This window comes from Stenella coeruleoalba (assembly GCF_951394435.1).
Source record: "Stenella coeruleoalba genome assembly, chromosome: 2".
In the NCBI taxonomy this organism is placed as follows: domain Eukaryota; kingdom Metazoa; phylum Chordata; class Mammalia; order Artiodactyla; family Delphinidae; genus Stenella; species Stenella coeruleoalba.
Window position 1 is genome coordinate 34332599 of NC_137147.1, and position 14041 is coordinate 34346639.

Genomic DNA, 14041 nt, shown 5'->3' on the forward strand with positions numbered 1-14041 from the left:
TAACATCACACTCAGTGGTGAAAAGCTGAAAGCATTTCCTCTAAGATCAGGAACAAGACAAGAATGACCACTCTGGCCACTTTTATTCAACATAGGTTTGGAAGTCCTAGCCACAGCAAACAGAGGGAAAAAAAAGAGATAAAAGGAATCCAAACTGGGAAAGAAGTAAAACTGTCATTGTTTGCAGATGACATGATGCTATACATAGAAAATCCTAAAGATGCTACCAGAAAACTACTAGAGCTCATCAATGAATTCAGTACAGTTGCTAGGTACAGAATTAATATACAGAAACCTGTTGCATGTCTAATACACTTAACAATGAAAGATCAGAAAGAGAAATTAAGGAAACCATCACATCAAAAAGAATAAAATACCTAGGAATAACCTACCTAAGGAGGCAAGCGACTGTACTCTGAAAACTATAAGACGCTGATGAAAGAAACTGAAGATGACACAAACAGATGGAAAGATATATCGTATTCTTGGATTGGAAGAATCAGTATTGTTAAAATTATCATACTACCCAAGGCAATCTATGGATTTAATGCAATCCCTATCAAATTACCAATGGTATTTTTCACATAACTAGAACAAAAAATTGAAAAATTTGTATGGAAACACAAAAGACCCCAAATAGCCAAAACCACCTTCAGAAAGAAGAACGGAGCTGAAGGAATCAAGATCTCTGACATCAGACTATACTACAAAGCTACAGTAATCAAAACAGTATGGTACTGGCACAAAAAAACAGACTTATAGATAAATGGAACAGGATAGAAAGCCCAGAAAGAAACACACACACTTATGGTCTATTACTCTACCACGGAGGAGGTAGAATATACAATGGAGAAAAGATGGTCTCTTTAATAAGTGGTGCTGGGAAACCACTTGTAACAGAATGGAATTGGACATTCTCTAACACTGCATACAAAAATAAACTCAAAATGGATTAAAGACCTAAATGTAAGATCAGATACTATAAAACTCCTAGAGGAAAACACAGGCAGAACATTCTTTGACACAAATCACAACAATATTTTTTTGGATCCGTCTTCTAGAGTAATGGAAATAAAAAGAAAAATAAACAAATGGGACCTAATTAAACTTAAAAGCTTTTGCACAGCAAAGGAAACCATAAACAAAACAAAAAGACAAGCCATGGACTGGGAGAAAATATTTGCAAATTATGCTACTGACAAGGGATTAATTTCCAAAATATATAAACAGCTCAAACAGCTTAATATAAAAAAAACCAAAACTGAACAACTTGATCAAAAAATAGGAAGAAGACCTAAACAGACATTGCTTTACAAAAGACATACAGATGGTCAATGGGCACATGAAAAGATTCTCAATATCACTAACTATTAGAGAAATGCAAATCAAAACTACAATGACGTATCATCTCATACCAGTCAGAATGGCCATCATTAAAAAGTTTACAAATAATAAATGCTGGAGAGGGTGTGGAGAAAAAGGAACCCAATTACACTGTTGGTTGGAATGTAAATTGGTGCAGTCACTGTGGAGAACAGTATGGAGGTTCCTTAAAAAACTAAAAATAAGAGTTACCATATGATCCTGCAATCCCATTCCCGGGCATATATCCAGAGAAAACTCTGATTCAAAAAGATACATGCACCCCAATATCCATAGAAGCACTATTTATAATAGCCAAGACATGGAAGAAACCTAAACGTCCATCAACAGATGAGTGGATAAAGAAGTGGTGTATATACACAATGGAATATTACTCAGCCTTAAAAAAGAATGAAATGGGGCTTCTCTGGTGGCGCAGTAGTTGAGAGTCCGCCTGCCGATGCAGGGGACACGGGTTCGTGCCCCGGTCCGGGAAGATCCCACATGCCGTGGAGCAGCTGGGCCCGTGAGCCATGGCCGCTGAGCCTGCGCGTCCAGAGCCTGTGCTCTGCAATGGGAGAGGCCACAACAGTGAGAGGCCCGCGTACCACAAAAAAAAAAAAAAAAAAAAGAATGAAATGATGCCATTTGCAGTAACATGGATGGACCTAGAGATTATCACATTAAGTGAAGTAAGTCATTCAGAGAAAGACAAATATCATATGATACCACTTATATGTGGACTCTAAAAAAATGATACAAATAAACTTATTTACAAAACTAAAATAGACTCACATAGAGTTATGGTTAATCTATACGTTATATAGATAAACGTTATACGTTAATCCCAAACTCACAAAGTTATGGTTACCAAAGGGGATAGCAGGTCGGGGGAGAGAGAAATTAGGAGTTTGGGATTAACGTATACACACTCCTACACATAAAACAGGTAAACAACAAGGACCTACTATATAGCAAAGGGAACTATACTCAATATCTTTTAATTACCTATAATGGAAAAGAATCTGAAAAAGAATATACACACATATCTGAATATATATATATACACACATATATATATATCTGAATCACTTCGCTGTGCACTTGAAACTAACAGAACATTACAAATTAACTAAAATTAAAAAATTTTTAAAAATGGGAAAGGACTTGAATAGACATTTCTCTAAAGATGTATGAATAGCTAATAAACTTATGAAAAGATGCTCAACATCACTAATTATCAGGAAAATGTAAATCAAAATGAGATATCACCCCACATCTATAAATTGGCTACTATCAAAAAATCAGAAAATAAAAAGTGTTGATGAGAATGTAGAAAAATTGGAATCCTTATGTAATGTTGGTAGGATTGTAGAATAGTGCAACCAGCATGGAAAACAGAAGTTTCCTCAGAAAATTAAAAATAGACCTACCATATGATCCATCAATCTCACTTCTGAGTATATATCCCAAAGAATTGAAAGCAGGGTCTTGAAGAGATATTTGTACACCCATGTTCATATAGTATGGCTATTCATAATAGTCAACAGTTGGAAGCATCCCAAATGTCCATCAACAGATGAATGGATTAACAAATGTGGTGTATATATCTAAATACTGTCACATGGCACAACATGAACAGACCTTGAGGACATTATCCTAAGTGATATAAGCTAGCCACAAAAAGACAAGTACTGTATGACTGCACTTATATAACATATCTAAAATAGTCAAATTATTAGAAATAATAAGTAGAGTGGTGGTTACCAGGGGCTGGGATGAGGAGGAAAAAGGGAGTTGTTGTTTAATGGGTAAAGAGTTTCACGCATCCAGTATGAAAAACTTTTGGAGATATGTTTCACAACAATGTGAATGTACTTAATGCCACTGAACTGTAATGGCTAAGATGATAAACTTTATATGTTTTTTTTACTACAGTAATATTTTAAAAAGGAATGAGATACTGATACATGCTACAACATGGATGAACTTTGAAAATATTATTCTAGGTAGAAAAAGCCAGTAATAAAAGACCACATATTATATGATCCCATTATGTGAAATGTCCAGAATAGGTAAATCCATAGAGATAAAAAGTAGGCTAATGGTTGCTTAAGGCTGAATGGTGGGCTGCGGGGACAGGAGGAGGCTGATAGCTAAAGGGGATGGGGATTCTTCTTGAGGTGAATATATTCTAAAACTGACTGTGGTGATGGCTGTACATATCTGTGAATATACTAAAAACTTCTGAACGGTATAATTTATGTGGGTGAATTATACTGTATATGAATTGTATTTCAGTAAACTTATTTTTTAAAGGGCAAGAATAAGAGGTTTTTTAAAAAAGAATATTTCTGTCATTTTAACATATAGCTGTATATAGAAGAGTCAAGAAAAGTCATATTTGAAGCACACATATACCATCTGGTCTTTATAGATCTTTAAAATATCTTGGAAAGAAAAATAAAACATTTCATTTGGAAAGAAAGAACAGCTTCATGCTTAAGGTTATCAATATAAATCTAGTAATAGAAAATTGGCCAGATTTTTATTTTGTACTCATGCTAAATATAGGGATTTCTATCTTTAAGGTAAATTAGATCCCTACTGGATTAGTTCTGCTTTTGGAGTTGGTATCAAGTTAACCTACCAGCAGAACTTACATCTCTTCAAAGAGAAAAACATGCATTACTTCAAGTTTTTTTCTAAAAGCCTGAGTAAGGCAAGGGAAAGGATTTGAAGAGAAAAACGCAATTGATTAGAAAATGCTAAGGACTCCCAGCTGGCAGCAAATACTTGAGAACTGAAGGAATAAACGTCAGGTACACCCCTCTGCTACAGCAGCAACTATATCCATATATCTCAGTAGGATTCAAGGATTAGACAATGGATAGCTCTTCCAAGCAGTCAATATTACATTTCATTCAATGATCGACTTTGGAACTTAAAGAGTATATAGTAGTGCTGCAAATTACTTTATCACATGGGGCAGTCTCTCTTGCATACATATAAATACTTAGATAGATATTAAACCATCTCTTCTCTTTGCCCATAGGTGGAGCCCAAGTAATAGTGTTGAATAAACTTTGGGCACATGGTTTTAGAAAAGGAGCCAGGCAGCAGTAACTTCTCAACTAGATATTATGACTGTTTAGGCACTCATAAAGCCCCCTTGTGTGGGGCAGTTCTTTTTATAGTTACACAATTGAGTAAAATTAACTCACAGAAGAATCAGACCTATAATGCGGGCTGAATTATTCCTATGTCACAACCAGGTTGACTAATCTTCCTCTTTCATACCTCCTTCTATGCATATCATTATATATTTTCATATATTTTTTTTTCTTTTAAAATATATTATAAATATATCTTGCTTTAGGTCAGAGACAGGGAGAACTACCTCTGTTGTGGTTAATATTCTAAAAAGGATACTTCACTGCTTTAAACTGAGTTCAGTAAACTTAAAGCTTCCTTGTCTAGAATTGCTTAAGTCTTTTGTGGAAATACAAAGAACTGAGGTCAGCGATGCTAAAGTCTTTGGTCATGAAATCTTAAAAAAAAGCCTAGCGCTTATAAAATAATGCTCCTAAGAAAGCAGAATCCTTTCTATTCAAAGATTATAGTTTTTCCATTGTTAACTGAACAATATTGGGGATTACAGGGAATTCTAGAATATTTTAATCTGCCTTTCAGTAGCTAGTACTGTACCAAGTGTGAATTTGTAATGTGTTCATGTCACGCATTTTATAAGCAAAGATGAATCATAAATGGTAGTCTTGCAAATGTTATCTTCTATTGGTATTCCTCTCCCAAGAAACCAAAGTAAGGTATTTATAATCAGTGGAGCACTTGCTCCTTAAAGGCCTTGCTTGCAGATAGGAGCTGAAAATAGTAGATATGCTAAAGGGCAGACCAGAGACAATAGAAAATTCACCTGTAGTCAAAATAGGTTAAAACAAACAAACAATACACTTTACACATCTAGGCACTTACTTCAGAAGAATAATTTTCATATTGATTTGAGACGTGCTTTGCTATAATGGAATGAACAGTAGACTAGGAGTCAAGGATCCTAGGTTCTAGTTGTTTTTAATCATAACAATTTGTCTAACTCTAAGAACATTATTATACCTCTTTGGTCCTAAATTTCTTTGTCTTTAAAGTAAGAGAGACTACCTGATCTCCAAGTTACCTTCTTATTGTAATATTGTAAGTATTTAATATATTATATGGTAACATTCCTTCACAGAGTTACCCTATATGTATGACCTTGAGAGCATCACTACCAGCACTTCTGTATACATGATTTATTCTTAGTTTTCTGGATTATTGTTGAACCTTCACAGACATATAAAAAGTAATTTTAGAGATCCTAGAGTAGCAAACTGCCTCATAGATTTCAGTGGTTCTGGATCTCTCTTAGGAAACATGGGCTTTCCTCTACAGGCTTCTATAATTGTAGGTGTCAGAGTATTTGCAGAGGCAAAATATTTGGGATTTCAGAGAACTGTGAAGGCCTTTCAGTCCTCCTCACCCCTATGAAATTCAATAGTTAGAGGTGCATCTAGTTGAAATCAAAATGAACTATGAAGGTTTGCTCATTAAAATGCAAACATCCTCGGAAAAGATAACATTTAAAGTATAGTGAGAATGAGTTTCTAATCTTTTTTCTGGGGAGAAATTGCTTATCTTGAGTAAGAGAATTACAGGCCACATTTGGCTCAAAACTCAATTTATAGTGATTCACATTTAGATCACTCAGCTTTTTATACCAGTGTTGTTTATTAGGGCACTTATGAGAGAGAGTGATCAAATATGTCAGTCATTGTTATTACAAAACGAATGAACAAAATGCTATGGGGACATGGAGGAAGGATACTTAACCCAGCTAGGGAAAGGGAGAAGTGGACACCAGAAATGTCTTCATGGAGGAGAGCTTCTTAAGCTTAATCTTAAAAAACATGTACTGGCAAAATGGGGAGATGTTGGTCAAAGGGTACAAACTTTCACTTATAAGATGAATAAATTCTGGGTATCTAAAGTACAGCATGGTGACTGTAGTTAACAATGCTGTATTGTATACTTGAAATTTGCTAAAAGAGTAAATCTTAAGTATTTTCACCATACATACACATACACAGAGTAACTATAAAGTGATAGTTGTATTAATTAGCTTGATTATGGTAATTATTTCACAATGTATATATATATTAAATCATCATGTTGTATACCCTAAATATACACAATTTTAATTTATTAATTATGCCTCAATAAAGTCAGAAAAAAAAGAATACAGAGTGGCCAATTATAAAGGGCCTTATATGACATATCAAGGAGTTTGAATTTTATCTGGAGGTTATGAGGAATACTACTGAAGAGTTGTATGCAGGAATGTTAATATCAAATTTTGAACAGATAACTTTGGTATGCAATTGGAAAATGGATGTAAAGATGCTAATTGGGGGAGGGAAGCCTTTATAATAATCCAGAAAGTTAATAATAAAGACCTAAATTAAAATCATAGCAGTGGGGATGGCAAACAAGGGACAGATTCAACAGGACGTAGAGGAAATGAGTATTGTAGAAGTAAAGAAAATAAGTTTAATATTGGTCATGTTAAATTTACTCGCAGCAGGTATACATTTGTTGTAAGAGTTTGGAGCTCAGGCAAGGTCTGGGCAAAGATACAGATTTAGAAATCACTTAATAGTTGGTACTTGAAACAATTGGCATGTATGAGGTTATCTGAAGTGAATGTGTAAGATCCGAAAAGGGTCAGAGACAAACACTCTAAAGAAAGTTCATATTCAAGGAATTGACAAAGGAAGGCAAGCTTACAAAAGAGCCAGTAAAGGAGAAAATGTACCACATTGTTTATCTGTCCCTCTCCTGCACTACACAGTGAGATGCATGGGGTGGGGTTTTATTTTATTCATCTTTGCATTGTCTGGACTTAACATAGTACCTGGAATTTAGATTTTTAATAGATAATTGTTAAACAAATTGAATTATGTTTCTATATATGGTGTTGTTTTCTAAACAACTAATTAAAGTGCCTAGGACGTTTAATTATAATGCTCTTTTGCATTACAAATCGAGTTTGATCCAACTCAAAGGTTGAATGCAAACCTAACTATTATTTTTCATCATCATGCATGGAAACACTTGACAAGAAGTTAACCATCCATGAAGAGTTTGCTTACTTATGAGTGACAACTGATTTGATGAACAAATGTAGGGGAAACAAGCACATGAAAGGAAAAGAGAATCCACCTGACAGTATTATTTTTTTTCTAGAGGAGAAATAGAAATGGCCATTTCCAGTTCTGTTTTTTCCTTAAAAGGACTGGAATTTCTGTCTAAATGTGACTTGGCATCACAGTGAGATTTTTCTAAGGACTGATGTTAAGAGAAACTACCCTGATATTACAAGAGGCCAGGGATGGTTAACTTATTTTTATAACATGTAAATTTTTTCAATTTAATTTTACATTCATATTTTCTGAAGATGTCTTAGTGTTGCTTGACATAAAAATATCTAAATATCTGTACTTAATAATAGAAAGAAACCTATTTCATTAAAATTGATTTCTGAAATTATGTAGTTAATTCCTAACTCCCCACTCTAGTCAGTTTTATTATCTTTATTTCCTTTAATGAGGAATAAAAGAAAAACAAAAGAAAAGGTTTAAACCTAATGATAACATATCTAAAGGAATGTAAGTCAAAGATGTAGGATAGGTGTAAGTTATGTAAAAATAATTTTTGTCTAAGTCGGGTCAGGGATCAAAGAGCTAGAATTTGGCATTTAATATTTCACTAATTTTAGGCCTTTTAATTTTCACATAATTTGTTACTTTATCTACTATTGTTTTTTATATTTTAACACTGGAAGAAGAGCACTATTATGTAGTAAAAATAAGAATGTTAAGTCTTGTTTTTTTTTCTTTTTTGGCCGTGCCACGCATCTTGCGGAGCAAGAGCAGGGATTGAAGCTGGGCCACCGCCATGAAAACGCCAAGCCCTAACCACTGGACTGCAAAGGAATTCCCAAGAATGTTAAGTCTTGAGCCTTAATCCTATTCCTCTTCTGCTGTTCCGAGTTTGACTTTTCTTGTAGAAAAATTATGGTGTCTGTATAGATGCTCTCTAATGTTCATTGAAATTTGAATATTTTATGATCTGTGAATAAAGTCCTTTATTTGTAAAAGCAATCCTTTTGTATTGTTTTTATCTGTATAACAAAAACAATTAAGAAACTACAATTTATTCAGATTGCACCTGAACTGAATTTTTAGAAAGGGAAGTAGTTGATTAAAAACTGAAAACACTGGGGAAAACTACCCTTCCATTATCTTTCCACAAGCTGGTCTCAATGTACTACTAAACTAAGAGCAGAAAATGAGAAGATATATGAAGCAGAAAAACTGAGATCAGACTGGTTGCTCAGTGATCCATAGATAAATTAACGTAGTATTTACATTTTACATTTAAAAACATGATTTCCACAAATGAAAATAATTACGAGACACATTAGTTATCTCCCATTTCTGTCAGAAAGGACATAAGGCAGACTCACAGTCAACTGTTTTTCTCACTCAGGGCTGACAGCCCTTTCTTTAGAGTACTGGTATTTTGATGAACAGGAGAAACACTGTTGACTTTTTCCTTTTTTTTTTTTTCTTTATGTAAAGGAAGCTTTATGGGTATTTTACTCTGTATACCATTAAGATTGATCTTAGAGTTGAGTAGAAATAAGAAGCAAAAAGCAAGATGATGATAATTGCAGTAATGATTAATAACATTTCTCTTTCAGGAAAACTGTGTATTAGTGTTAGATGAATCTTATTTGGAAAAAAATGAAAATAAAAGGCAATGGGCAAATATAACAGTACCTCGGTAGTTGATGATTTCTGTCCCAAGCACCGGAGTCATCTCCAGGACTGTGATAAAGGCTTTGTCCATAGATGTTAGAGGAAAAGGAGACATGCGGTGTCTTCTAGCCACCTTGGTGATATCAACAGCACTGTGACCTAAACAGGAAGATAATTAACTAAGAATATGATGCTGAAACACTGATTAAAAAGTGGGAAAGGCTTATAAATATCAACAATTCTCAATTTCATGTGTCCAGAAATGAAGATTACAAGGTGAGAAACTTTTTCCTGCTTCCAAAATATAGCCTGCTTTAGTGGAACATTAAATCAAGTTAGTAATGTTACATCATGTATCAAAAGTTGGTGAAATTTAATGATGATATTGGCTAATCCTTTTTGTTGTTGTTGTTGTTGTTTTTCGGTATGCGGGCCTCTCACTGCTGTGGCCCTTCCCGCCGCGGAGCACAGGCTCCGGACGCGCCGGCCCAGCGGCCATGGCCCACGGGCCCAGCCGCTCCGCGGCATGTGGGATCCTCCCGGACCGGGGCACGAACCTGCGTCCCCTGCATCGGCAGGCGGACCCCCAACCACTGCGCCACCAGAGAAGCCCTGGCTAATCCTTTTTGAGTGCTTAACTATGTGCCATGGCACTATTCTAATTAATCTTCACAACAACCTAAAGGGAGCCATCATTATTATCCTTTATTACAAATGAGGAAAAAGAGGTTTACATATCTTGGCCTAAATCGCAAAGCTAGAAACTGAAGAGCCAGGATTCAAACCTAGGTAGCCAGGCTTTAGAGTCCATGTCCTTAACTACTATACTGTTTGAACACTTAACGAGCTAGTTAGTGAAGTGAAATATACAAACTTGAATTCATTCAGAATTTCATAGGAAATTTTCTTTCTTCTAAAAGCATAGAAAAATATTATTATTTACTCACTCCCCATGTAACCTTAGCTAGTCCCCTGGCATTAATACCACCCATACACTAAACTCCCTAATTTTATATCTCCAACCTCAACCCCTACCTTCACCTCTCTACTTATATGTCATCCAAATAGCTGGTGGATAACAGCGTATATCTACAAGCTTATAAATCATCAAACATGCACTTGAATGTGCAACAGGCAATTCAAACTTAACATGCTCAAAATCAAACTCTTGATTCCCCACCCTCCTAACCTACCTGCACGATGTCTTATTCTCTTGCAATTCCCATCTCAGTAAATAGAAACTCTACTCACTCAGTTATTAATCCAAAACCTTGGTGACATCTTTGATTCTTCTAGTTTTGTCAGAACCATATCTAAACTACCATTAAAATGTCTCTAGAATCTGATCATTACTCACCATCTCTACAATTATTACAATAATTGGAACCATCATTTATTTCCTGGGAAATTGAGTAGTGTCCTAACTTGTCTCCTTCCTTCTCTCCTTGTCCCATTACAGTTTATTCTCCACACAGTAGTTACAACACTCCTTTTAAACTGTAAGTTGAATTGTGCTAATCTCTGCTCACAACTCTCCATGACTTTCCATTTCATTCAGAGTAAAATCTTTGCTATGGCCCTCAAAGCCCAACATATTATAGCCTACACTGTTCTCTTCTCCTATCATTTCACCCTTATTCAATGTGCTTTAGCCAAACTGGTTCGTTCCTTGCCTGAGAATGCCAAATACATCTTTCTTTAGGGTCTTCATACTTGCCATTTCCTCTACTTGGACCATTCTTCCCCAGATATTATGGTTCCATTCATCCCTCATTTCTTTCAGGTCTTTGCTAAAGGATCACCTAATCAGAGGCCTTTGTTAAACATCCTACATAGAATATTACCTACCATCACTCTCTATTCTCCTTACCCTACTTTACTTTTCTTCATGGGAAAAAAAAAATATATATATATATACATACATATATATACACACCTATATACATATATATTGATATTTATATACCTATAATATATATTTATACTTATTTGTTTATAACCTTCTTAGTAGAATGTAAGCTCCATGACAGCAGCAACTTTGTCTTTTTTATTCACTGTTGTCATCCCCAAAACCTAGAACAGTATCTGGCACATATTAGGCAATAAAAAATAAATAGTTGTTGACTTAATAAATGAATCATTTAATGACAAAAAGGAAATTCTTAGAGCACAATAAACAACTTGGCCCATGCATAAACAACTTGGCCCAAAGGGTAAACATAAAATGAGTAACTGCAAACACTGTTGCTTGGCTACTGCAACTGATATCCACAATTCCCTTCTTCCATAGCCACCTTTCAGGTAAGACTGGCCATACGATATAGTTCCAGCCAGTGAGATGTAGGAAGAAGTCCCTGGGGCAGGCTTCCTACTACAAATAAAAAGATAAAGAGATAAAGCTTTAAGAGGAGAGCATGGTTAGATACTGGGAAGTGCCATAGCCATTTTTCAACCATGAGGATAGAAACCCACACATAAGTATTGGAAACACGAGAATAAAAAGAGGCAGAGTCTCTGATGACAATACTGAGCTGCTGTACAAGCCCTGGACTGCCTGCCTCCAGACTTTTTATATGTGAGACAAATAAGCTCCTATTTCTTTAATCCACTTTATGATTGTATATATTCCCCTGCAGTCTGTAAGTTCCTGGTCACTGCAATTTATTAAATTTAGTCCTCCTACCCAAACCCCAGCAGCTGCTTCAGACATATTCACTGAACTGACTTACAGGAACTGTCCCAAAGAGTTTTCATTCTAAGACAAATGACATTGTCATAAGTAGTCAAAGAAAAAGACATACAATATGCTTATACTTATTTCTCACCCATGGGTAATCACAAAATTACAAAATTTTCAAAGCTTGAAGGGCCTTAGAAATTATTTAGTGCTAAATATGAAAAATTTTTTCTACTTTAAGGTGAACACTTAAAGAAGGATTATGTATGATTTATCATTTACCTATAATTGAAACATAAATTTATTCATAACTCACTTTCACTACAGTCCCTGCCACATCATTAAATATCAATAAATACATATTGTCACAACCAGTGTAACTGAAGAGAATGATAGATAGGTGTTTCTATAGACCCTTTTATTCGGGTTTATAGATCTCAGATCTGATCTTTTCTAAGATATTGTTTAGTTTCTTTATGGTGAAAATTGTGTACAATCTTATAAAAGTTGTGCTTTTAAAATGTTTGGTTTCTGAGGAGAAAACTGTACTTTATTAGAAAGCAAGTTTGATTATCAGTGATACACACATCCATTCAACAAATATTTATTGAGTGCATTTTATGAGCCAGGCACAGTTACACCCTTGGTATACAAAGAGTAAGATACACCCTGCCATGAAGAATGTTTCAGCTCAGCAGAAAGGAAAGACATGTAAGTGAATTAAAAAATAAGGGCAGGAGGACAGTAAACAAATGGATGGTTCTCTAACTATAGAGATTGATATTTTTTTAAATTGGAAATTGCATACCAATTTCCCCCAGCCTGGAAAAATCTTTCCTGTCTTTAAGATAATTTTGTACCTTGTTTATATCTTTCTTATGGCACCTACCACTTTCTAATGTTATAGACATTTAAATATTTGCCTTACCTATGCTAGTCTATCATAAACTCCTTGAAGGCAGAACCTGTATCTTATTAATCTGTGTATCCTTTGCTACTTTTAGAGCAATGCTTTCCTTATACTAACAGTAGGTACTGAATAAACGAGGTATGAATGAATAGCAAATCCTTCAAACAAAGCTAAAAGTTGGGAAGGAAGATTCAAAGTTGCACCTCCTGTTCTGCCCTTTGTGTCTCTAGGTCCTTTCATATTTACAAACTCTCTGTCACAAAGTGACAGATAAATAATCCATATTGCTAGATAAATAATCCAAACTTTGATGCTAATGGGTTAATATTGGTCCCTCACTAAACTATTTGCATGTTATCACAGGGGCTTTCTGGATATAAAATAAATTAACTGAAAGAAATGTCTCAAAAGAGGAGTATTTTAATTCTCTGGCACATTAGCAGATACGTGTGTGTGTGTGTGTGTGTGTGTGTGTGTGTGTGTGTGTGTGTATGTGTATGTGTGTGTTCTCAACAAGTGTTCACTGAGCACCTTCTATGTGCCAAGTGGCTTCTTCCCACTCAAGACCCACCCACGGTCACATAGTAGAAATAGTCAGCTACTTCACCAATAAAGAAGGGCTACCTTATTTGTGTAAATATGAGAAAAACAGTATTGTTACCTTCTACACACAAGAATAAAATGATATAGATAACAGCTGCTCTTTTTAAAAATTGAAGTATAATTTACAATGTTGTGTTAGTTTCAAGTATACAGCTAAGAATATATATATATATTCTATTTCAGATTCTTTTCCATTATAGGTTATTACAAGATACTGAGTATAGTTCCCTGTGCTCTACAGTAGGTACTTGTTGTTTACCTATTTTATATACACTACTGTGTATATGTTAACCCCAAACTCCCAATTTATTCCCCCCCCCGCCATTATCCCTTTTGCTAACTATAAGTTTGTTTTCTATGTCTGTGAGTCTATTTCTGTTCTGTAAATAAGTTTATTTGTATAATATTTTAAGATTCCACAAATAAGTGATAACATATGATATTTGTTTTTGTCTGGCTTACTTCACTTAGTATAATCATCTCTTGGTCCATCCATGTTGCTGCAAATGGCATTATTTCATTCTTTTTTATGGCTGAATAGTATTCCATTACATCTATATCTATATCTATATATATCTATATCTATACACACACACACACACACACACACACACA

At 34.8% G+C, this 14041-nt stretch overlaps 1 protein-coding gene across 15 annotated transcripts in view; it reads right to left on the reverse strand.

Moving 5' to 3' along the window:
- The window catches only part of GPHN (gephyrin), a 617199-nt gene that overhangs the window by 111959 nt on the left and 491199 nt on the right, over positions 1–14041 (reverse strand). For all 15 annotated transcript variants that reach the window (XR_013827354.1, XR_013827355.1, XM_079915075.1 and 12 more), the window contains one exon: positions 9258–9395. Coding sequence is in view for 13 of the 15 variants with exons in the window: in XM_079915075.1 (XP_079771201.1) it covers positions 9258–9395 (138 nt within the window). In the remaining 2 variants the exon portion in view is untranslated. The remainder of the gene's footprint in view (positions 1–9257; positions 9396–14041) is intronic.